Raw genomic sequence first — 26,893 nt, 5'->3', positions numbered from 1 at the left:
TCAGTCATTAATTCAATAAATATGCTGGACACTGACAGTAAAATATTGAGTGGAACACCAACGTTCTGGCCTCACAGGCCTTCAGTTTTTTGGAGAACATAAATAATAATCAATAAACACACAAATATTTAATTATGAATTTAATTGACATGAAGATAAAACTTTGTGGTGCCTTCTCATGTTTGCATGTTCCCTGATTCTTTCCATTTTCCCCCTTTGTCTTTAGCCAGATGGATCTGGCTAAAATATACAGTAAAACCTTGGATTGTGAGTAGCTTGTTCTGTGAGTGTTCCACAAGATCAGCAAACATTTCTAATAAATTTCAACTTAATAAATGAGTGATGTCTTGTAATATGAGTAGTACATGACACCAAATGTCACACGATCACAACTGAGCCTATGGTTCTTCTCCCTCTCTGTGGGATTGTGGGTAATCATCTCCCTTGCACAGATGCTCAGTCTCAGGCCACGGTGTTTGGCAGAAATTAGTGGTGTTTCAGAACTGGCACTAGTATATTTTTGTCACTTCAAAGCACGTATGGGCAGTCCTTTGGTTTTCTATACAAGAGTAACTGAGGAATGCTTTGCTTCATTCTTGGTTAGGCTGCCTGCAGATATAGACCCTTTTCTCTGCTGGCTTATTGCCCGTTATATTAAATACAGTATATAACAGGAGTTTATTAATTCTATAGTGTAGTCAACATCTGTGCAAATATATACAATGGCTCCCATGCAGAAAAAGGTTGGAAAGAAAGGCGGTAAGAAGAAGTAGATTATTGGGGTGCCTGGGTGGCTCAGTTGGATAAGCATCCAACTTCAGCTCAGGTCAGACAATCTCACAGTCCATGGATTCGAGCCCCGCATCAGGATCAGTGCTGACAGCTCGGAGCCTGGAGCCAGCTTCAAGATTTTGTGTCTCCCTCTCACTCTGCTCCTCCCCTACTCACTCTGTCTGTCTCTCAAAATAAAATAGACATTAAAAATTATTTTTTAAAATGAAGGAGATGATTATGGAGGAAGCTAAGAAGGAAATCATCTAGAAGTACACACAAGGTATGCAAGCAGCTGAAATTGCAAGGTTTTATAAGTCTACGTCTACATCTTGTCTGCAGAGGAGGAAGAGAAAAAGTCAGAAGAATCCCTTCACTTCAAATGAGATTGAGGAGATGTGTAAAATGTGGGAAACATTGCCAAATTTTGGAAAAAGGCACCACCTGAATAAGGCTCTAGCAGTGCGAGTGATGAATCTGTTTAATGACAATACAATGTCACATTTATGCAAAATCCTCAAAAGGAGGCAAAAACAAGTGTCATTGGACAGGTTCCTTGTTTAAGTCTCAAGAGAAAGATTCCATTGAGCTAATAGATAACAGTGACTCCGTCAGTGATAGTGGAAGTCGTCCTACACAATAACCCTCCTCTTTCTTGTCTCTCTCACACTAGCGACAAAGGTTTTCAAAGGTAAGTGCAGATTAATTTGTTTATTTGTCTTTACATTTTATTTTTCTTTACATTTTGTATTTTCTGTATTATTTTGTATGATAATACAGTATTGTAATCATTTTTATATGAATAGTTTTGGGTTGTAGAACAAATCTTCTGAGTTTCTATTATTTCTTATGGGGAATTTTGCTTTGATATACAAGTGCTTTGGATTACAACCATGTTTTCAGATCAAATTATGCTCACAAACTCAGATTTTACTGTACTTTTGTTTGCGGTGTTATCAACCTAAACTGGGGGATATATATTTTTTATTGTGACAAAATTTACATCACATTAAATTTACCATTATATCTGTTTTTAGGTGTACAGTTCAGTCCCATTAAATATGCTCACGTTGTTGTCCTACCACCACCACCATCCATATTTTAGAACTTTTTATTTTCTCAAAATGAAACTCTGTACCCATTAAATAATACCTCCCCATTTCCCCTTCTCTCAGCTCTTGTCTTTTTCTCCTTTGTGTCTATGAATTTGCCTATTCTAGGTATACTATATAAATGGAATCATATAATATTTTTCTTTTTGTGTCTGGTTTATTTCATATGTCATTGTGTCTTCCATGTTTTTCCATGTTGTAGTATGTATGGCAATTTCATTCCTTTTTAAGGCATATACCATATTTTGTTCATCCATTCATTCATTGATAGATATTAGGGTTATTTACATATTTCAGCAATTATATTTTTCTTGTGTTGTCATTGTATTTTATTGTATAATTAATTAGTGAAAATGTTAGTTAAGTGAAAATATTTTGTGTCCATTGGCAGATAGTCACTGGTGTAAGTGGGAAGTAAATTTTGGAGTTTTATTTTCTTACTCTTACAGTAAGTAAAAAAAATTTTTTAATGTTTGTACGTGTTTGTGAGAGAGAGAGACAGAATATAAGTGGGGGAAGGGCAGGGAGAAAGGGAAACAGAATCCGAAGCATGCTCCAGGCTCTGAGCTGTCAGCACAAAGCCTGATAACGGGACTCAAACTCACAAACTGTGAGATCATGACCTGAGCCAATGCCAGAGGCTCAACCGACTGAGCCACCCAAATGCCCCTTGAGATTAACTTTTATTGTTGATACCTTAAACTATTTTCATATATTTAAGACAATATATGTATGGTATTTGTTCTTTGAGGTCATCTGTCTTAATCCATTCTGGCTTATCACAAAATAGTACAGACTGGATAGCTTATAAGCCACAGAAATTTATTTCTCATAGTTTTGGAGGCTGGAAGTCAGATCAGTGCCAGCATGGTCTGGCAAGGGACTTCTTTCATGTTGCAGATGTGTTGTGTCTTATCCTCACACACTGAAGAGGTGAGGGAGTTCTCTAGGGCTTCTTTTTTAAAGACACTAAACCCATTCATGAGGGTTTCATGCACATGACCTAAGAACATCCCCAAAGATTCAACCTCTTAACACAATCATCTTTGGAGGTTAGAATTTCAACATGAATTTAGAGAAACACAAATGTTCAGGTCATAGTATCATACATATAGTATTTTTAATTTGATTGCTGCCTTAATTTATTTTCCTGCATTTTAGGTATAATATATATAATATTTTTAAAATTACCTAAAGAATTAATAGTATTTAAAGATTATGCAGTATATCTTAAGTATTTAGTGAATAATCATTTGATTTTTCTGAAAATATCTCAACATTACTTTAAGTGTATTTTGTCTCACTAACAGTTTATGTTCTTTAAACAACAAAACCAGAACTATCACAATTCCAGACGTCAAATTACATTGCAAAGCTGTAGTAATCTAAACAGTATGGTAGTGGCATAAAAATAGACATATAGATTGGAGCACCTAGCTAGTACAGTCAGTAGAGCAATGTGACTCTTGACCTTGGGGTCCTAAGGTTTGAGCCTCACATTGAATGTCAAGATTACTTAAAAGAAAGAAAAAATAGGGGCACATGAATGGCTTAATTGGTTAAGCATCTGACTTTGACTCTGTTCATGACTCTGCATCAGGCTCTCTGCTGTCCACATGAAGCCTACTTTGGACCTTCTGTCCCCTTCTTTCTCTGCCCTTCCCCCACTTGTTCTCTCCCTCTCCCTCTCTCTCTCTCTCTCTCTGGCTCTCTCTCTTTCTTCATAAATAAGTAAACTTAAAAAATACATACTAAAAAAAGAAAAAAAAGTAGAAACATATAATGGAATAGAATAGAAAACCTAGAAATAAACCCAAAGTTATATGGTCAATTAATCTTTGACAAAGGAGGAATGAATATACAATGAGAAAAAGACAATCTCTTCAACAAATGGTTTAGAGAAAACAGGACAGCAACATACAAATGAATAAAACTAGATCAATTTCTTATACCATACACAAAAATAAACTCAAAATGAACTAAAAGCCTAAATGTGAGACCTGAAAACATAAAAATTGTAGAAAAGAGTACTGGCAGTAATTACTCTGCCATTAGCCAATAGCACCATTTTTTAAGGTATGTCTCCTGAGACAAGAGAAACAAAGTGAAATTAAACTCTTGGGACAACATAAAAATAAAAAGCTTCTGCACAGCGATGGAAACAACAAAACTAAAAGGATACCTACAGAATGGAAGAAAATATTTGCAAATGACCTATCTGATAAAGCATTAGTGTCTAAAATACAAATAATTGATACAACTCACCCAAAAAAATAACCCAATTAAAAAATGGGCAGAAGACATGTACAGGCATTTATCCAAAGAAGACATACAAATGGCCAACAGATACATGAAAAGATACTCAACATCACTCATCATCAGGGAAATGCAAAACAAAACTACAATAAGATACCTGTCAAAATGGCTAAAATCAAAAACTCATTAAACAGGTGTTGGGAAGGATGTGGAAAAAAAGTAACCCTCATGCATGATAAGAAATAAATAGTTTTGGGGCACCTGGGTGATCAGTCAGTTGAGCATCCAACTTTGGTTTAGGTCATACTTGCTGTTTGTGGGTTTGAGCCCTGTGTTGGGCTCTGTCCTGATAGTGTGGACCCTGGAGCCTACTTAGGATTCTGTGTCTCCCTCTGCGCCTCTCTCTCTCTCTCTTTCTCTCTCTCTCTCTCCCTCTCTCCCCCTCTGTCTCTCTCTCTCTAAGATAAATAAACATTAAGAAAGAAACAAAGAAGGAAGGAAGGAAAGAAATAGTAACATAAGTATTATATACAGATTTTCCTCCAGTTACAGTAGGATTGCATTAATTACTATGTGGATGAGTATATGTGTTTACATGTGTGTGTGCCCGTCCCATCAATCTGTAACCTACCTGAGAAACAGCAAATGTTATCATAGGATCCAAATTTTAAAAATTCTTATATTAAAAAATATATAAGTATACCCATCAAATTGTAAATATAAATTTCTTAAGAAATAATGAGTGAAGGAAAAGCAGGGACTACTTGTTTTTAATATTTACATAAAGTATAAATATAAATATGTATTTTAATATATAAATATATTTTCATTTATTTTTATATTTAAATTTTTAATGAAAAAATAAAGTTATAATAAAATAAGGTATATTATATTATTGACTATATAACAGTTTAGAGCTGCAGTGTCTTCCTGGTAAGTCATTCCTTTGATCATTATGTAATAACCATCTTTACCTTTAATATTTTTATTCTTAGTCTGTATTTTTTTTTATTTGTTTGTTTATTTATTTATTTATTTATTTTGAGAGACAGAGCGAGCAGGGGAGGGTCAGAGAGAGAGGGAGACACAGAATCTGAAGACAGGCTCCAGGCTCTGAGCGAGCTGTCAGCACAGAGCCTGACGTAGGGCCTGAACCCACAAAGTCAGTTGGACATCCAGCTCTTGATTTCGGCTAAAGTCATAAGTTCCTGGTTTGTGAAATTGAGCCCTGTATTGGGCTCTGCACTGACAGCATGGAAGCTGCTTGGGATTGGCTCTCTGCACCTCCCCTGCTTATGCTCTCTTTCTCTCAAAATAAATAAATATTTTTAATCTTTTTTTGCCTTTGATATAAGTACATTTTGTTCATTTCTTTTTTGACTTTTTCTGATCTATACATTTTATACGTTTTCCATTCTTTAAATGCTTTTTCTTCAAATTATCTCTTTAAAATTGATTTTCTTTTTAAAATTTTTATTTTATTTTTTTACTGGGGGGGAGAGAGAGCAAGAAAGAGAGAGAGAGAGAGAGAGAGAGAGAGAGAGAGAGAGAATGGAACGAGAGGCACATGCACAAACACACAGAGAAAGGGCGGAGGAAAAAGAATCCCAAGCAGGCTCCACACTCAGTTTGGAGTCCAACCTGGGGATTATTCCCTCAACCCTGGGATCATGGCCTGAGCTGAAATTAAGAGTTGGATGTTCAACCAACTGATCTGCAAGAGTTGGAGGTTAAACCAACTGATCTGCCTTAGGTACCCCGAATTATACACCATTTATTTGACAAACTAAAGTTCATCAGTACTTCTATCCTCACCAACAGTACAGGGTTCTTAAAATACTTTAACACTAATTCTTTCTTTGATCTTTTATCACTTTATTTTTCAGAATTTTGGTTCTACCATATTCTATCTCTACTTTCATTTAGCTATTGTTATGATAGCTTCACATGATAAATGTTTGCATCCATGTACACATGTACAAATGTCTTTCATCATCACTGCCTATTTTGTTTCATATGTTGACTTTGAAGGGTCTTTTTCTACCTAAAAATAGACTTTAGTAGTTCTTTCATCTAGGATCTATGAATAGTAAGCCTTTGAACGTTGAAGATGTTACTTATTTTTCTTCTGGCTTTTTTTTTGTTTCTGTGAGAAGTCTGCTGTCACTCCACAGTTATTTAGTTGTTAATTAATGTTTCTTCTCAATATGGTTGATTTTAAGATTGTCTCTTTTTCTTTGGTGTCCTACAGTGTTCCTGTGTTTCTAACTGTGAATGTACTTTTATTTATTCTGTTTGAAATTTGTGATACTCTCTTAATCTAGTAATTTACTTTCTTTTATCAGCTCTCAGTTTTCAGTCATTGTATTTTAGATACTGATTTCACTTTGTTTCTTTATTCCCTCCTTGAATAATTTCTCTTAGATGTTTTATGGGCTTCTCATTCAAATGCACTTTATATATTATTACTATTTTTCTCCTTTTTATTTCTTTGTGTTATCTGTAATTTTGCCAGTTTTCATTAGCTTTGTGTGCTATTTAACACATTCATTAGTTTTCAGTCATTTTTTAAAATAAACATTTTTTCACCTCTTTTTCCCTTTTATCAACATTTTCAAAACTCCAATTTTATAAAATCTCATTTTAAATTGTTCTATTATTTCATTTTCCTTATTGTGCATTCTCCCCTATTGGGTGGGGTGATATATAGACTGTCATTCATGGCTTGGAACATACTCATATAATTATTCTTACCTGCAAATTTAACTTCTTTGAGATTTATTTTTTGTGGTGCTCTTTCTCCTATACATTCCCTCATTTGTGGAAACCTGTGTTTGATGATTGTGTCTGCCTGAACTTTCCAGTGGACACTGGCCATAAACCAGTTTTTACATTACTATTAATCCTTCAGATCTCTGCAAATGTATAAGGCTCACTTTTGAAAAATAATATAGGCTTGCCTCTTTTTTAAAAAAATGTTGTTAGTGTTTGTTTATTTTGAGACATATAGAGTAAGCGAGGAAGGGGCAGTGAGAGGGTAAGGGGAGAGAGAATGTCAAGCAGTCTCCACACTGTCAGCACAGAGCCTGACATAGGTCTCGGGCCCACAGACTACAAGATCATGACCTGAGCAGAGGTCAAGAGGTGGATGCTTAACCAACTGAGCCACCCACGTACCCCTAGGCTTGCCTCTTTTAAAAATGGAACAAGATAAGCTCAGATATTCATGTTTCACTCAGCAAATTTTTGTCTGCCAGCTTGCTACAGTTAGCCCAGTTTTGTCTCTCAGCCATGAAGGGCCTTGGGTATAAACTTCCATCCCCATTCAGGTCTGAAGGTCTGAGGTCCCCATCGGTGGTATTTAATACAGTCTCTCACCATAATAGCTCAATTCCATTATACTAGTAAAAGTTCTTTGTCTTTTCTTGGCATCTATAAATGTACTATTTTTGCTTTCAGTGTATGTATTAATATTTTTATTATGATTTTACATAGTATATCACGTTTGTTAAAAAGCGTTTGGGTAGCACCTGGCTGGCTCACTCAGTAGAGATGCAAGTCTTGATCTTGGGGTTGTAAGTTTGAGCTCCAGATTGGGTGTAGATATTACTTAAAAATAAAATCTTAGAAAACAATAGTTGGGTAACTCATTTTTTTATTATACAGTCTATGTTATCAAGTATTTAACACATTTATTTAGATAGATTTAAAAATCACTTGTTTAAAACATTTTATTCTTCCAGATTCTCATTAAAATTTAATTTTAATTGTTAGGATTTGTTAAGAATATAGTTTTCATTTTTTTTTACTGCTATCTAATTCATATTTTGTTAAATATCTTTACTACCTTAATCTGTTTGCTACATTATTCAATAACTTACATATTTTATATAATCATTTGTTGTGTTAATTTTTATAGGATGAATCTTCAAGAAGAATTGGATAAACTTAAAATACATATATCTATTGATAAAGCAACAATACAAGAATTGAACACATGTATGGCAGAGAAGAGTGAAGGTACATTTTTTGTGAAACTAAATATTTAATGCAGGCATTTTTAAATTATCCAGAACTTGATGTTTTATTTTCAATTTCTTGTAAGAATCATATCCTTTTCCCCCCTCTTGCCACTACTTTACTTACTGACATGTCATTAACATTTTTACCTTTCACAAGAAAATCAAACACCTACAAGTCAGCTTTCTAATTCATTAAAAACTCTAAACAGATATTTGATAAGGAGAAAAGATGTTCATTATTTGATTCATCCGTAAAGTTTTACATCTTATGTTTGTTCAAAGTTTTATAGATTATATAGAGTTATACTCAATATTAATAATTCATTTATATTTTTGTTTGACATTTCTGAAACTTGTTTAGTGTCCCTCTATTGTTTTGGAATCAAAATCATGGAACTAAAAGGAAACTTAGAGATCTGTAAATCTGCTACTTGCCTGGCCACTAGCCTAAAACTGTTCAGTAAGAGCAAATGTATCTGTTCCAATTGAAGTATTCCTTTGTTAAAATCAAGATAACTACATTTACTATATGACTCCAGTCCATACTATGGTATCTCATTTTTAAAAAAAAGTAAATAAGGTTGATATGAGTATTTCTCCTTATTTAACTTAACCACAGCTTCATTGTTATTACTATACTTTTTAGGTGTTGACAATTTATAACTAATAATTAGTTTAATAATTTATACTTAATAAGTTTTCACATGCCACTCATCTTCCTATTGTCCCAATTACTATTGTTGTTCCAGTTCTCTTAGTTAGGTCACTGGTGCCTTGTCAAAGAGTTTGAGATAATCTATTTTACACCACTGATATATATCATATTTCAAGTTCACTCCTTCATTCACTTCTGAAACACTGATTTTTCCTTTTTAACCTTCACACTGTGCTTGCCTGTATTTTCTTTGTTTCTTCCACTGGAATTTCCTTCCATTTATTTCTTAACTATTGGGGTTCTCTAAGATTTTATCCTTAGTTTACTTTTAAAAATAATAACTTTATTGGGGTGCCTGGGTGGCTCAGTTGGTTAAGCATCTGACTTTGGCTCAGGTCATGATCTCACGGTTTGTGAGTTCAAGACCTTCATCGGGTTCTCTGCTGTCAACATGGGGCCTGCTTCCCATTCTCTGTCCCCCTCTTTCTCTGTGCCACTCCCGTGTTCATTCTCTCCCTCTCTTTTTCTCTCAAAATAGGTAAATAAATGTTTAAAATATAATAACTTAATTGTTTCTGGAAAAATATGCATACTTATAAATATTCAAGCAATAAGAAAGAATAAAAGTAAGCAAAACAGTCTAATTCCCAGTCACTTAAAAATCAAAATTTCGAGTCCAATGGTTTCTATCTACTTAATAGTTTTCTTTTTCTAACTTTTTTGCTTAATGCATAGTTCATTTATTTTCCTTCTGTATTGCTTAATACTGAAATATGTTTAAGGCTATCTATTGTCCTTTGAATATTCCTTTGACCAATATATGTGTGTAGTAATATAAATAATTGTTCAAATAAAAAAATAAAAAAAAATTTCAATCTTAAATAATTATCAAGTCAAACATTTATTAATACTTATATATAAAGAACACTAGTTAGATAAATTGTGCAAAAAGAAAAACATAATGTGTGCTATTTTTTAAAAAGATAATTATATAAGGTTGCCTGGGTGGCTCAGTTGGTTGAGCATCTGACTTCAGCTCAGGTAATGATTTCACAATTTGTGGCTTCAAGCTCTGCGTCAGGCTCTGTGCTGACAGCTCAGAGCCTGGAGCCTGCTTCAGATTCTGTGTCTCCCTCTCTTTGCTCCTCCCCTACTTGTGCTCTGTGTCTCTCAAAGATAAATAATAAACATTTAAAAAAGATAATTACATATTACTCTTTTTAGAACCATCTAAATAAAAAAAAGACAGATGTAACCATAAAAGAACTGTTGAACCTAAGTAAATGTTTCACTACATCAATAGATACTAATTTATAAAACTTCCCTCTAAGATTAAAAACAAAGGTTCTAAAAATATTGAAGATAGAATTACTTTGTATTTTTCAAAGTATGTATTTCAATGCCCTGTCAATTTCAGGTCACATTAAAACTTAATATCTTGTCATGCAAGGTGAAAACAGGTTATTTTTACAATACATTTTATTTTTCTCATGGTTCATGAGTTCAAGCCCCACATCAGGCTCTCCAATAGTGGATCCTCTGTCTCCTTCTCTCTCTGCCCCTTCCCCACTCAACACTCACTCTTACTCTGTCTCAAAAATAAATAAACATTTAAAAAATGGAAATAAAAACAAAACAATACATTTTATTTTGTTTCCTGCACATCTTGAGTCTTGTTCATCAAATAACCTTTTATTTTTATCAAAGTCTATAATTTAATATATTGCAACAATAATTTCTTCTTTTTTAAAGTCTTATTTTTATATGCAATAGACTCAGGACTCATCATAGTTTTTAAAGCCATCACCTTTCTATTCATGAATTCTTATTTCAATTTATTTTTTGGTTAGCTAGATATAACTGAAACTTTAAGAAGGAATCAAAGTAGCTCTATTTGTAAGGGTTTAGATGTTTTGAAAATATGTTTCAGCAGTTTTTATAGTCACTGGATAAATTGGTTGGGTATAATTTTATCATGTCACAGTTTTTCCCCCTCAGAACTTTCTAGATATTATTCATTTTTACAATGGAAGGTTTTATGGAGATATATTATGGAGAAGTATTTGGTTTTCCCTTCCTCTAATTCCTTACTCTTTTCTTTGGATATAATTTGCTTTTGCTATTTGAGTGCCCAAATTTTTTTTTTACTTTTTTCAACTTGATGTTCTAAAATTTCAAAAGAATATGTCTTGATATACTTTGTTCTAAGTCATATTTTTGAATTATCCATGTAATTTATTATTTGTCAATTAAGATCTTCCTGCATTACAAGAAAATGTATTTTTGCATATTGTATTTTTTTATACTCCAAGGATATCAGTAGTCTTTATATTTGCTTACTTTTTGCCTGGACTTCATATCTATTTTCTTCTAATTCTTTAATCTTTGTCTTCTTTCGCATTCAGTCTATCTAAAGACTTTTCCTTCATCAGTAATTCAATTTTGAGTGTATATATTCTCTCTCTCTCTCTCTCTCTCTCTCTTCCTCTCTCTCTCTCCATATATATATAGATATAGAGATATCTATCTAGAGATATATCTATATAGAGATATAGATATATATAGATATAGATATCTGTATCTGTATATACACACACACATATATTTTTTCCTGTTCTTTCTCGTATTTCTATTAAATCTACAGCTCTTCAAATTCCCTCTTTATTTCCTTTGGATGTCTTATTATTTCCTTTCTGAGCTCATATTTTATTTTTTTATTTTTAATTAAAAATTTTTTTAATGTTTATTTACTATTGAGACAGAGTGAAACAGAGCATGAGTAGGGGAGGGGCAGAGAGAGAGGGAGACACGGAATCAGAAGCAGGCTCCAGGCTCCAAGCTGTCAGCCCAGAGCCTGACGCGGGGCTTGAACCCACAAACCGTGAGATCATGACCTGATCCAAAGTTGGACACTCAACCAACTGAGCCACCCAGGCACCCCATCTGAGCCCATATTTTAGTAAATTCAGGTTTTTGGCAAGTTCTTTTCTTTCTTTAATTGTGTTTTTTTCCAGACTGGATCTTAAATCTGTATTTTGTTAAACATGCATTTCACTCCACCTGTTCGGCAAGGGGTGATTCAAGATATTTTAACATATCTGGCTTTAGCCGTCACCAACCTGATGGTTCTTATATTTCTAAGAACTATTTCTGCTGCTCTTCATTCCCTTCCTGTAGATCCAAACTTACATTTGATATTATTTTCTATTTTCCTAAAGGACTCCCTTTAATATTTATTATAGTGTGCATCTGCTGGTGATGAATTCTTTTAGCTTTTATATACCTGAAAAAGCCATCTTTAATTTGTCTTCATTTTTGAAAGATATTTTCACTGAGTATAGAATTCTGCATTGGCAGGTTTTTTTTCTTTCTTTTGATACTTAAAAAATTTATTATCCTCTGGCTTAAAGTGTTTCAATTAGAATTCTCCTGTCATTCTTATCTTTTTTTAAACAATACATAGCATGTCTCTTTTTTTCTATTCTCTCCTATTGGGAGAATGAACTATTCTTGGGACGGTGTGACTGTTGGAGATTATTTCCTTTAATCCTTTTAGGTGGTTCTATCTTTGGGTTGTTTACACACATGCCTGTGCTGATCTGTACTTAGCTGAAGACTTGAGGGGGACCCCCTGCCGACCTTCAGAGCTCTCCCTGTATCTGAGCAGATTTGTGTTCTCTGGCACTTTATCCTGCAAACTCCAGCTTTGTTGGCATACCTGCACTCTGGGATCTGTGACTTCAATTTAGGAAGAATACCAGACTCCATTTAGTGCCCCATTTCTGTGCTGAAGCCTGGAAGTGCTCTAGGCAATATTTCTCTAGGAGAAATGACTGGACTCACTTCATTTGTTTGCCCTCGGGGCTGACTACTTTGACAGTGTCTTACATCCAGTGTCTAAGAACCATTTTTTCATTTCTTATTCTCTAGTTTTAGTTGTTCCACATGGACAGGTAAATCTGGTATCTCTGGTACTTACTTTTATTGTCATTGAACATGTTTCCCTCGATTAAAATTTCAAATCTATAGGAATAGTAACCTTTCTCCATGTACCAGATATATATTTCTTATTTCCTGCTACCTGTTTTCCCCTGGCTATTTTTACAAAGATTTCAGAAGTTTTGCATGTTTTTTTAAAGTACTCATTACCTTTCTCTCAAATCAGTTCTATCTCCTCTAACTTCCCACACGAGCATCTTAAGCCCTATCACACTACCTTTCTCTTTACAGACAATTGCAATTCATAGCCTAATGAATCTGCTACAATCCCACAATATCTCTGTTAAGAGCTCACCTGAGCTGGAGAGATCTGAGCTGCCAGGTGTCCATGTAGCTGATTTAAGATAATAAGTCAAATGAAAGTAACAGTCAAGCCTTTAATCACTTAGTATATAAGCAAGTGGCTAATGTGGAAAAGGCGCCAGCTCCCTCTCTTCCATCTTCCCCCTGGAACTGCCTGCTAGTGGAGGATCAGCAGAGACCGACAGGTTGTCTTACAGCCAAAGGAGCCCTGAGCAAAAGTCTCCTGCATTTTTGCTGATCTGGGTCTTAAGGGAGAAAGGAAGGGAGGGCTGAGAGAAGAAAAGTATTGGGTATTGAATCAGATGGAAGAAAAATTTCTTTAAGGTTACCCCCCCCACCCCAGCCACCAAATAAGAACATCTCAGCATAGGCACTTGGGGAGGGCCTCAGCCAAAGGGCCCCCAGTATGGAGGTCTTCACATGGAGGCCTACTGGAGGCACCCAAGCCAGGAACAGAGACATGCATAAGAATGTGGTTGGCTAGGGAGAACCTGATCCCTTGACTGTAACTCCCTTCAGGGACCACAGTCAATTGCCTGTGTACCAGGTCGGACTGGGGAAGGCAGCTTTCCCTCATGGGACATGTCAGGTTAAGCATGTAATACCTATGGTGAGGCCTGAGAAATCACATATTGGATTAGGCTTGGAGCAGGAATTTTCCTACTGTTTATGGTATTTTTCATTGAAAGCTAAGACCTGTTTGTTAATACAAGGATGAAACAAACACTTGTTAAAACTCACAGACTCATAAGCAATAGCAAGTGTGTGTGTTTTTGTTGGGTTTTTTGTTTGTTTTTTGTTTTCTGTTTGTTTGGTATGTGGGACCGTGGATTGGCTGAAGCAGTTCTCATCTGGTCTACTGGTCTAGCTCCTTTTCAGCTGCAAGTGGAGTTTATTTCTGCTCCACATATCTGTTTTTTGGCCACAGAAGGACAAGTATAAACATGCAGAGCCTTTTAAGCCTAGATTTGGAACTGGCACATTATAACTTCTATCCATATTATTTGGCTAAAATAAATCATTTTATTAAATACAGCTACCAACAATTCATATTTCTTCTCTGTATGAGTTTCTGTGGAGGGTTGTGGAGCATTTTCAGACTTTTCAGGCCTTTACCCATCCATAGACTTTCTAGAAGTCCTTTGTCCAGCTGAAAGGATCTACTAAGCATCCCATTATTACTTTCAGAGTTTGTCAGTAACAGGCATGACAGTCAAACCCAGAGGCCATGTCTCAATATCAGCATCTTGTATTTGGCCTTTATCCTGCCAGTGGCTGCTCCTTTGATATGGTGAGAAGGTATGCACTTCTATATGCCTATGGCTGCTTTCTTTCTGAACTCAGTTCTTTTCTTAGAACCTAGTCAAGTGCAGCCAGGAACAACCAACTCATGTGGTCAGCATTCTACACTGGAACTCCCTCACTTATTATTACAAATTTACTACCTACTTTTTTTTGTCTTCCATGTTATGTCAAATGGCAGTTTGCCAAATGTCAGCCATGGCATAACCTGAGCACCATGTTCTCTCAGCCTCCTGAAATATATTCTTTGGCACCCACTACCCATCCCAAATCAATGCCACATAATTTAGATTTTTATTATAGCAGCATTCACTTAGAACTATCATTTTCTATACCTGACAGCTTTTGCTACAGCAAAGACAACCACAAAATTTCAATGACTTGCAGTAATGTACAGTATTTTTCTTGTTTATGGTTTCTGCAGATCAGCTGGAGCAGATGTGCTTCAGGCTGCAGTTCTGCCATTTGTCTGCAGCATGCCGACTTCACAGGATTCCACATGTCTCAGTCTTGGGCCCAGGCTGAATGGGGCAGGACTGTCTGGCATGTTCTTTTCAAAGCAGATACTGGAAGCTTCCAAGGGGAGAGAAGAAAAACCTAAGTTCTGGCCTTGTAACAGGCATGCTCTTATTTATACCCACATTCCTTTAGGCAGTTCAACTCACATGGCTAAGCTCAACATCAGGGGAGTAGAGCTGTGTACTCCACCCGTGAAGAAAGAGGACGATGGAGTAAGCATTTGCTGATAATCTACTATAGTGTGATAGGAAAGTATCAACCAAAAATATTTGCTGTTTTTCAATTACCTACTACTAAAAATAATCAGTTATACCAAAGTGGGATGTTTTAAGGTGGCATATTCTGCAACCCCTCATAATGCTAATAGGTTTTAAAAATAACTTGATAAAATAGCTAAAAGAACCTACAAGAAGGAGAAAACATTGCAGAAGAATTTAGATTCATATGGTAATATAATCCAAGAGAATTAAGAGAAGAGAAAAACATGGAAGATAGGATCCGTTTAAACAATTATGAATAAGCAGGGTTAAAAGTTAAAAAGTGAAGAGGGAAGAAACTCCTGGAAAAGAATATAAATCAGAATGAATTTTTATAGGTGTAAAAATAAAATTAAGGCATTTTAAACTAAAACATTAAAAATAAGGTTCACCTCCAGCAAGGTGAAATGTGCTCATACATCTACCATAGGACAAAAATAGGAGTGCATATTTCTAATTATGTCATCTTGGTTCATTTCTCAAATCCTGAGATCCTGGAAGGAGAGGAGAATCAAGGGGCAAAGAGGGTTCCTTGTTCCTCTCTACCACCTAGGCCTAGCTACTTGAATATTCTTTATAAAACCTGTGAAGGTGAGAAACTAAAGTCTTTAATAGAAAACCACTGCTGACCATGATCAACCAGTCCATTAGTGGACTTTGAGCACACCCAGGAGCACAAAGAAGCAAATTCATTTTTAAATCAGTCTTGAGCATTTATATTATTGGAGTTGTTTAGCTATTTTTAGTATTCTGTGCTCTTTGAGCATAGAACTATTTTCTTCCTATTTTTAAGAGTAAATATTTCACTTAGAACTATAGCAGATATTTAATGACTTGAACAGCTGAATTGTATTTGCATATTATTTCTATATTGCTGAAAGAGTATTGTAAATGAATTCAGCACCATGGTGTTAGGGGACTAGGAAAAGAAACTTGGGAACCAACAGATTATTATCAAGGTAAAGGTACATATTCCCCAGGTTGCAAATTCTACCTATTCTAGCTTTTATTATCCTTAGGATAGTGTTCTATTTATTTCATGAGTACAGAAGTTTTAATTGGATATGTCATGTTTCAAAGACAAAAGAAATGCCTAATTCACTCTAACAAACTTGTTAGTCACTCTTTATACCAAGAGGATTTCTACTCTACAGAGAATAATATTGTTTTCTTTTTCCTTTGTTGATAAATCAAAGTTTTACACTGACCTACAGCAGCCAAGCATACTTTAAAGCAAAATCACCTCAGTCTAACACAGATCTGCATTCTTTTAGCTTTATGTATTCCTTTTGCCCTTCTTTTAATTCTTTAAGAAATGTATCCTAAAAATGATTTAATAATATTTGTCACAATAATTTATCTGATCAGAAAACATTTGTTTATGTTTTAGTATATTTAAATTTTGATACTATTAGCTGAAATTTTATGATTATGTTTATCCTTTAATTTTGATATGTTGCTTGTACATTTTTGCTTGATTGAAAAGATTTTGATAGTCAAATGCATGGTCAGTATAGTAATCATTTATAGAAAAGACTTCACCTGTTATCTGGGTTTCTATGTGTTACAAAGTGAAAAATTTTCTGGAAATGAGATTTTTATGGTTTACTTTGCCTACTGTGTGATCTTTTACCTGAAGAAAAGGTGGTGGTAGGGGCTGTTAGAGTTTCAATCCACCCTAATTCGGTTACTGTTTGCTTTGTTCAGCAATCACTCTGATCCTCCTGGCAGGGAACAAGATCCAGAGAACAAAACTAGTAGTGACTGTGTGTAGATAAGAAGGCAGTGAATTTTGCTTTTAAGGCAAAGGGGGAAACGTCTACAAAAGAATGAAAATAGGAATAAAAATATAGCATTGTTAACCTGAAGATCTGTTGTACCTTTGAAAATCTTACACTGGAGGGAAAAAAGACACTACAAAGAGACATAATTATGTGACTGAAAATCTTGAGAAAGGTCACCATGTAGTTTCCAGCCAAATACTTGACAATAAAATAGACTTGATTATTCATAATTGAGAAACCGTAGAATCTTTTTCCTTAAAAATGACAGGACAGTGTTCCAGCATTATATGAAGTACCATACTATATTATTTATTCTCCACCAGAACAACTCTGTAGATATGGTGAAGATGATGGGGTCAAGAAGAGTACTCCAGAGAAGAATGGGAAAGAAATGTCGGAGCAGACATGGCAGAAGGTAGTGTAATCTTTAAGATATTGAGCTGAGGAAGTTAAATCTGAATTTTAACATAAAGGATTATAGTTTAAAATGAGGGCTCATGAACTTAAACCTTGTGTGCATCCTTAATTTAAATTCATAATTCAAAATCATTGGCTTGCCAAAATGGGTTAAAAAAATCAATGTTAGTGAAATAAATGTGCAAACACTTGTGCTTCTGTTGTCATACATTAAAAATATCTCAGAGATGAAATGAAGAGAATGACAATGGAAATTATAAAAATGTATACTATATGTGCTTATTAGTTATAATTTAGCAGTTTAACTTTAAAATGGAACATGATGAGACTCTGTTATACTTAAAAAAGCATACAGATTTAAAATATTTAAATGATTAAAACTGAGCATAGTTTTCACTTCGGTAAAGTAAAATGGTAATGTGTTTATCATTTAATTTTAAACTTAAAAATATACATGACCCATCTCATTTTATATAGAAATTTATGACCATATAATTTTGGATAGCACTCCCTGCTTTAATAGAACCACTCATATAAACCCTGTAGTCACTTTACATAATCTCTATAATTATTAATAAAATGTTATTTAAAAATCTTAATGTTGATCTTTATAATTTTTTACTTAATTCATATTTTTGTATATAAATACATTATGAATTAAGTTGGCATGGTTGCATTTTAGCAATCTTATTGTTATAAAAAAGTATTCTTGGGATGTCTGGGTGGCTCAGTCGGTTAAGCGTCTGACTTTGGCTCAGGTCATGATCACATGGTTTGTGAGTTTGAGCCCCACATGAGGCTCTGTACTGACGACAGCTTGGAGCCTGGTGCCTGCTTCTGATTCTGTGTGTCTCTCTTTCTGCCCTGCTCACATTCCATCTCTCTCTCAAAAATAAATAAACACTAAAAATATTTTTTTAAAAGAAAATACTCTTTAAAAATTTTTTAAATAGTTTATTGTCAAATTGGTTTCCATATAACACCCAGTGCTCTTCCCCACAGGTGCTCTCCTCCATTACCACCGCCTCCCTTCCCCCTCCGCCTTCTCCTTCAACCCTTGGTTAATTTTCAGTATTCAATAGTCTCTCAGGTTTGGCGTCCCTCTCTCTCCCCAACTCTTTTTCCCCCTTCCCCTCCCCATGGTCCTCCATTAGGTTTCTACTGTTCTCCTGTTAGAAGAGAAAGGATAAAAAGTTTTTTTAATGGTATTTATTTTTGAGAAAGAGACAGAATGTGAGTGGGGGAGGGGCAGAGAGCGAGGGAGACACAGAATCCAATGTAGGCTCCAGACTCTCAGCTTTCAGTCAGCACAGAGCCCAGGGTGGGCCTCATGAACAGTGAGATCATGACCTGAGCCAAAGTTAGATACTTAACACTGAGCCATCCAGGAGCCCTGAAAATTTTCTTTAAATAGTTTCATCCTATAACTGGTTGTCATTTGCTACACTAGATACTTAGATAAAGCTGGAAATACACAAATATATAAACAAAAATATTAATGCTACTATTTATATTTGTTTCATCTGTGACTTGACTTATAGGAAATCTAGGGATTTACAGCAGGTGATGTGATCCCTTATACTTCTAACACTTGCCATATGTCAGGTAACAAAGGCTGTCACCTCATTATTACTGAATAACATATACCAGGTTAACATAATAACATACAGAACGAGAAATGTTCACATTCATTTATCTTAAGGTAAATATGTAATCGAAATTATACATTATCAGCTGGAATGTCATATAGTTTGTACTAGCTTATCTTCTTTGTTTTAGAAGAATATTTTGCTTGCTGGAGTTTGTATAATTTATCTCTTTTTGGCTATATAATACTATGCTACTGCCTACCGGTATCTTAGGGTAGAAACCAGAAGGAAATCCATTTCTCCCCAACTGCCATAAATGGCTACTGCCATAGTGGATACAGAAATCCATTTAAGTCTTGAAAAGCCAACAGGTATTATTTGCATTGGACCATACTAATTTGCCAATTTTTTTTTTAACATTAACCTAATGCAATTGTATGGGTCATGATTTAAACTTTTTTAGTTGGGTTTCCTTATTTTAAAAGGATGTATTTTAAAACTCATTCAAAATAGATTTAAGAGACAGTAACAACATAAATACAATATTTCATTATGTAATAGAAATGAAACATCAAAGATTGTTTTTTAATAATCTGAGTTGAGTGAGTTGAGTCCCCCCCCCCCCACACACCTCCAATGTTACCATGTCAAAGTCCTAATCCCCAGCAGCTCAGTATGTGATTGTATTTGGGAATGAGGTCTTCAAAGAGTTAATTAAGTTAAAATGAGATTATTAGGGTTTAAGCTACCCCATCTGTGGATTTTCTTATGGCAGCCTTAGCAAAGTATTATAGACACTTTACAAAGTCAAGTGTTTTATTTCAGTTTTGAAAAAAGCCGTCTTTCTGGTAAATTGTTTAAACGATTAGTACTGGAGGAAAAGTGTGCACTTTAGCTGATTTACAGACAAACCAAGTGCCTTTAACAAATCCCTACAGTTTCATTCTCAAATATGTATTGAAATTTTCTTTCTATTTCTGGAGGCTTAACATCAGGTTAGCAACAATTTTAAGAGTATACCTTCAATAACACTTTAATTTGTGCGATGGACTTTTTTAGAAGTAGTGTCTCTGTTTTGCTATTTGTCCTCCATTTCAAACTTAAATGTAATTAATTTTGACCAGTTCTTATGAGTAACCATAGATTCACTTTAGGCAGTTAACATACTTAAACATTTTAAATATAACTGACTTTAAACAGATATTTCCCCAATGTTATATAACCATAGTGTCTCTGTTTTGCTATTTGTCCTCCATTTTAAACTTAAATGTAATTAATTTTGACCAGTTCTTATGAGTAACCATAGATTCACTTTAGGCAGTTAACATACTTAAACATTTTAAATATAACTGACTTTAAATAGATATTTCCCCAATGTTATATAACATTTTCATGAGTTGTACCTAACATAAATGGATTTTAGTGAAAGGAAAAGATAATGCTAATTTCCAGAATTGAAATCTCATAGGTATGGTGTTATATTTTTTCATGATGTATATCAAAAGTACAAAGTTGATTTAAATATTGCTAATTCAGGAAGTAATTATATTTCAGCTCAAGTGATTTTATTAAGTAGCTGTTATGATTAATAATAATAAGAGAGACAGTTATAAGATGGTAATGGTGAAGATAAACTGTCTAGAACTTACTGTCTATGAGGAATTGTGTATGGTCATATTTAATACTTATAACCTACAACATAGATGTTACTAAAACCATTTCACAGGTAAGGAAACCTTAAAATACTTACCAGGTTAACGTAACCTGAACTGAAAGTAAGATAGAGACCAGAAAAAATTCAATATCGCTAAGACCATACTGTTTAATATTTTTATATCACTAATGTCAAAATCAGTGTTTTTAAAAAAGAGGTGTAATATTTTATTTTCACAAAATAGATTTTAAAAAATACACTCTATTCTACTTACTCCATCATGGAATCTAACATGCTAAAAAAATTTTTTTATAATAGTTTATTGTTAAATTGGTTTCCATTAAAATATTTTTAAATATATATATGAAAAGTATACTATTGTTTGCAGTGATTAAAACCACCAAGAAACTGGAAAGGTTGTAAAAAGGTGATATTCCCTAATTTTTTACTAAATGGAGAATAAAATTTGGCATAGAATGATTTTGCAAAAGTAAACAATTTTTAGCAAGAGCTCATGTGCTCTTGAGCGCTGTATTTTTTTGGTCACATTTATCCAGCTCTTCAATAAAGTTTTTGCATTGGAAAGGAACAATAGAATTCCTCTTGTATATACACATAGAGTCTGGTACAAACTCTTTTATATACCTCTACTCCAGATCAAGAGTAAGCCGTATAAAACAGACCTAATAATAGACAAATGTATCAGACCTTAGAAAAGCAAATTTAAACTAGATGAGATTCTTAATATTGTGTTGGGAAATATCCATGTCATGGGACAGGATAACTAATCAGTAAAATCTGTTGAATTAAATGAAGGTTGACCTCACAAGAAGAGTAGGGGGTGCAGAAGTACAGGTAAATCAGAAATGACTGAAACTAGTGTTTAGGAAACAATTTACATCTTCACCATGTAAATAAATCTAATAAACTGGAAAGTGGTAAATATGTTCATATTTTTATCTTGTAGATTTCTAGAATATTTAAAATCATTGGTTTTCAATACATCAAATATGTTTTTGCCTTTGAAGAATTGTTTTAAAAGTAAAAATGAGTCTATATAGTTTTCCAGTCATTTAGGTTTCTTGCTTGACCCCACATAGCTTGTAGAATAGTGTGAGGGGCACAGAATCGAATTTGAACCCAAATTCAAAGCAGAAAATGTTTACCTCTTTGCATTGTTTTAGTTTTCAGAGCCTCTATATCCTCATCTGGGAAGATAATTATTGGCTCTACTTACCTCATATGGTTTTGAGATGATCTAGAGAGATCATGTTTATGAAACCATTTTGTAAATGGTAAACCGTACTTTACAAGCAATAGGGATTATTTATTTTTCAAGATTTAAATTGAAATTAACTCCTGAAACTTTCATGTTTATGGCTTAGAATTAATTGTTTTGACCTTTTTGCCCAGACTTATGGCACTTAGATCCTGTCCTTTATCAGTTCTATTTATGCAAGTGCCTTTCTTTCCAAATAGTTTTTGAAATTTCTTAAGGTCAGAAATTGTATGTTTTCATTCTTTTGTCCTACAACATGAACATTATTTATTGACATAAATGAATGCAATATTGGAATAACTATAATTTTAAGTTGTTAGACGTTTTTTTGGTAAATGTTTCTGTATTGTATAAAGCTAAGGAGCTCATGACTACTAAAATTACATTTTTCTAACATAGAATAAAGCAGCCTTGGTAGATTATTTTTTATCTAGGTAATCATTTTTTCATATGATTGTTAGATATTAAAGAAAATGGTTATTTTATTAATAAAGTTTCTCTATGTATCTATTTTTAGACTTTGTATAAATTGCTTTTATCTGAAAAAGTTTTTCATAGTAATTAGACTACAGAGCTAAAGTGCTTATCTCAGAAAACTGCAAAGTTTATTAGCATACTTAGTTTTGTCACTTTGTATAGAATTTTAACTTTTTTTACCATCTGTCCTTTATTTAACAGATATATTATTGCATTTTATAATGTATTTATCTATACCACCTTAGAATTATTTAGAAATTAAGTACTTTAGATTTATTTTGTCCTTGTGCTAAGTGTAATTTTATTTTCATAAATTAGAAATTTAAAAAAAAACATGGCAGATTATGGTTTTTGGACTTTTAAAAGAATTAAACTCTTCTGTTTAGGTCATTGAATTGGAAAATCGGCTAAAATCTTTTGAGAAAAAGTCAAGAAAATTAAAAGAAGGGAATAAAAAGTTAAAGAAAGAAAATGACTTCCTGCAATCCCTCTTAAAGCAGCAAGAAGAAGATGCACAACACAGGGAGAAAGAGCTAGAACAGATACAAAGAGTGAGTAAAGAAGTAGAAAAAGATAAAGCTAGACTTCAAGTAAAAATTAGTGAGCTGGAAAGAGAAGTCACTTCCCTAAAGAGACAAGTGGCAGAAGCTAATGGTTTGAGAAATGAAAATGAAGAGCTGATGAATTCAGTGGAGAAACTGCAGCAATCAGCAGACAAAGCTAAATCTGAGATGGCCTCCACGGAAGTGAGATCTGGACAATATGATTGTAAGACAAACACTACCAAGGTTAAATTTAAAGCCGCCAAGAAAAAGTGCCCTGTGGGTCCTTACCACACTGTTCTCAATCACTCCATCAAGGTTATGAGCAATGTGTTTGAGAACCTCAGCAAGGACGGCTGGGAGGATGTGAGTGAAAGCAGGTAAGGCTCTCATTAACTTAGCTCTGTGGTGGGGACACTGTGCATATGTAAAGCACCAGCAAATGGAGATTGAATTTCAACTACTGTCGATTTGGTATTCAGAAAAAATACTGTCAGATCCTTTGAAATATCTTGGGAGGTCTTGTTCTGAGCTTATTGACTGAAATTTGCATGCAAAATTAGCCACAACTGCATGAGTATTTGAATAGGTGCCAGGAAACCCAAAAGAAGGCAATGCTTGATTTCTTCCAGTGATGCTATTTTCATGCAGTCATGAGGCTTGAAATTGACAGTTTGGCAGGTTGATTTAATTTGCTGGCCCTTTGCATATTCACCACTGACAGCTAAGGATTCCCAGGCAAGCCTACTAAGTCGGTTTAGTTATCTTGTGACATGCCAACCTGGGAGGAGAAACATTTTTCCCCCTTAATTTAGTTAGATAAATTTTGAATGACCCATTTCAGCTTGTTACCAGATGTCTACAAGCTGTTTAACATCCTTTAAATTAAGAACCATCTTCACTAATTATTTCATGTATGTATTATGCAAAGTCATTGTACTAACTTTAATTGAGTGGTGGTTAAAAATTAGTTCTTTAAAGTTAAAGCTCTATAAATTCCTGGTCCTAAGTTATATAACACGTAGTGAATAGCAATAGGCGAATACTAAAAATCTATAATATTTCTTTTCCTTACCCCTGGCTATACATTCATATATGTATTCGAAGCACATCAGTAAAACCACAGAGCCAGATGGATAGTAGAACACCTCTTTTTATACGTATGTAATAGAGAAGTTCAGTGTTGCCAGAATTGCTAACATACAAATTGAACTATTTTCATAATTCTGTCTTGTTATAATGTATTTCCTTTTATTTTTATGAGTTTTTTTAAATCCCCAAAAGAGATCTGTTTTAGATTTGGGATGTCCCTGGATAGTGTCGGGGTGGAAGAGTTTTCTCTTCTTCCCTTCTGGGCTCTTTGGCTGGTCCAATAATGACATTGGTATAACATAGAATAACAAGAAAAACAACTAACATAAGTTTAATAATATGCATACCTCCTGTATACATGGGAAAAGCCCAAGAAAACTGAGTAACTCCCCTCAAATGGCCAAAACCATCACCTTAGATACCATCTTCAGCTAAAGACAAAAAAATGGTGTCAGAGAGTCATTTATGGGAGGTTGTCAGGAAAAGTATAGTAAACAAGAGAAAGGTTCTTATGCAGAGTTAAGCCCATGTCTTCTTCATTGACAAAAATTTTGAGAGATTTAGAGTCATCCATCTCTTCCTGGTACAGGGAGGCTGACACACGTACAAATGAAGATTTTCCTTATCCATGTCAATGTCTCATAAAAAACGTAACTTCTACTTGATTTTCAGAACTTGTCTTATGTCTGTTGTTTCTTCAATAGTAATTTTTTTGTTTTTTAATTTTATTAATGTTTTACTTATTTTTGAGAGAGAGAGAGAGAGAGAGAGACAGTGTGAGCAGTCAAGGGTCAGAGAGAGAGGGAGACACAGAATCCAAAGACAGGCTCCAGGCTCTGAGCTAGCTGTCAGCACAGAGCCTGATGCAGGGCTCGAACCCACAAATGGAGAGATCATGACCTGAGCTGAAGCTGGACACAACCAATTGAGCCACCCAGGCACCCTCTTCAAAAGTAACTTTTATGCCAAAGATACATATTGAGAGGTGGCAAATTCTGTTCCCCTACAATCACACCTTAGAAAATGCTCCAAGGAGTTCACAGTCCAGAAGCTAAGCTGATTGATTGTTTCATATCTTATAGAATCAGTGTCATAGTCCTGAGAATAGGTCAGTAAACAGTTGTGTCTTATTTCAGGAGTTGGGTCTTGCAGGTGAGCTCCCAAAGTTAGGCCTATTTTGTGTGAGAGATGAGGCATTTAAAAAGGCATTTCTATGGAAGCAAAATGAAAACAAAGGTTAATGATTGGAGCAGACTATAAAATCAATCTGAATCCTGGAGACAGCCAGTTAAGAGAAGACATTTCTAGAGGCAGGGGCTGAAGCATGTTTTGCAGTTTGAATGTCTCCAGTGATGTCATTGGTTGTTGAGGTAAACTTTCTGAGTAGTAAACTTCTGCAGTTGGCAAGAAGATTATCCAAACATGAGCTTTTGTGGTAGTTTTCTGAAGTTTATATGAAGTGCTCTAGCTTCATTTTGCAGAGCTTCTGTGAAAAAGGCAGTTTTAGTTCTCAATGATTCCAAGTCGAACGTAGAAACATTAGTTTGGAGAGTCATAGCCAGATATTTGAGGAAAGCAGAATTCAGGATTCCATCTAGTTTCTAGACAAACAACAAACCCTCAAGATAATTAATCATAACTATAATCTAATATTCACAAAGGCTTGTTATTGAAACATACTCTCTTTTAAATCACCTTAATTTCTACTAAAGACAGTCAAATTAAGATTAATTTATTTGCAAAATAAGCCTAGTTTTAATAAACTTGGCCTGATTATTTACGTAAGTCCAGCAAAGAATAGTACTTGATCGTATACACTCTTTTTAAATCTGCTTTGCTCATAAGGGGGTTCAGACTGAACTTTTCAAAGCTTCTGAAGGCCAAAATGCCAATCCAAGGATTTGCCCCCAGAATTGCCTGCAATAGCTATAGATTTGGGTAAATTTCTCTCTTCATGAAGTCCTTCAAATATCCTGAGATTTTTTTTCACCTGCCAGGAAGTGACCATCCTTACCTCATATGGCTGCTGGGAATGTTGTCAGCAAGGTACCAGAATTTTTTCAGAAGTTGTATTGACTCCATAAAGTTATCTGTCTTCCTTAAAACTGTCTAGTCATAATTTGAGTCTATGCATACTTCTCTCAAATATGACATTCCAGTCAAAACCTTGGTAACATACTCATTGTTTCCAATTATGTCATGTTACAAGGAGAACAGATTCTTATTGGATTTATGAAAAAAAAATAGATCACCGTGAAAATAGAAGAATGTTCACTAAGAGTTTCCAAATTCTGGAGGGATCATTTAGGGAGAAAAAAGATGTTTCAATTTGTTTACAAAGGTACATTTTACCAAATTGCTGTAAATCCTTGCTAACTTGAGAGAGAGAGTTTTCTTAAACCTGGAAAAACAAAACATTTAAAAAATTAGCAATAAAACAAAGTCATAAAACTTACAATCATCCTTATCAGTTCATTAAGTCCTATGTTACTAATTTTTGTTTTGCTTGAATCTGGTTTTTCCCTTAGTTCTGAAAGTTCTTATCTAGCTTTATGATCTTAAAGTTATTAGAAACCTGTGTTTTAGGATATTTTCCATGAGTCTCCTTGGGTATCAAGCATTTTCCAAACATTTTTGCAAAAGTTTCAGAGCAAAACGGTAAGTCTGTAAATGACAAAGAGTTAAAAAAATGGCCATGGTTAAAGATCTGGTGAAAGTTCATTACAATGCAGTTGACAAAGAGAGGGGCCGGAGTGGCTCATTTGATTAAGCTTCAGACTCTTGGTTTCAGCTCACATCATGATCTCATGGTTCATGGGACTGAGCCCTGCATTAGGCTGTGCACTGACAGAGCAGAGCCTGC

The 26,893-nt window shown here is 34.4% G+C and overlaps 1 protein-coding gene across 1 annotated transcript in view; it reads left to right on the top strand.

The window, feature by feature from the left end:
• The window catches only part of CNTLN (centlein), a 291,923-nt gene that overhangs the window by 172,111 nt on the left and 92,919 nt on the right, over positions 1-26,893 (top strand). The window contains exons 13-15 of the mRNA XM_029920696.1: positions 8,059-8,159; positions 17,304-17,395; positions 22,783-23,318. Coding sequence (XP_029776556.1) covers positions 8,059-8,159; positions 17,304-17,395; positions 22,783-23,318 — 729 coding nt within the window. The remainder of the gene's footprint in view (positions 1-8,058; positions 8,160-17,303; positions 17,396-22,782; positions 23,319-26,893) is intronic.

Source organism: Suricata suricatta, chromosome 13 (genome assembly GCF_006229205.1).
Source record: "Suricata suricatta isolate VVHF042 chromosome 13, meerkat_22Aug2017_6uvM2_HiC, whole genome shotgun sequence".
Taxonomy (NCBI): Eukaryota; Metazoa; Chordata; class Mammalia; order Carnivora; family Herpestidae; genus Suricata; species Suricata suricatta.
The sequence above is the reverse complement of the archived record's forward strand: the minus strand, read 5'-3'. Positions and strand labels throughout refer to the sequence as shown.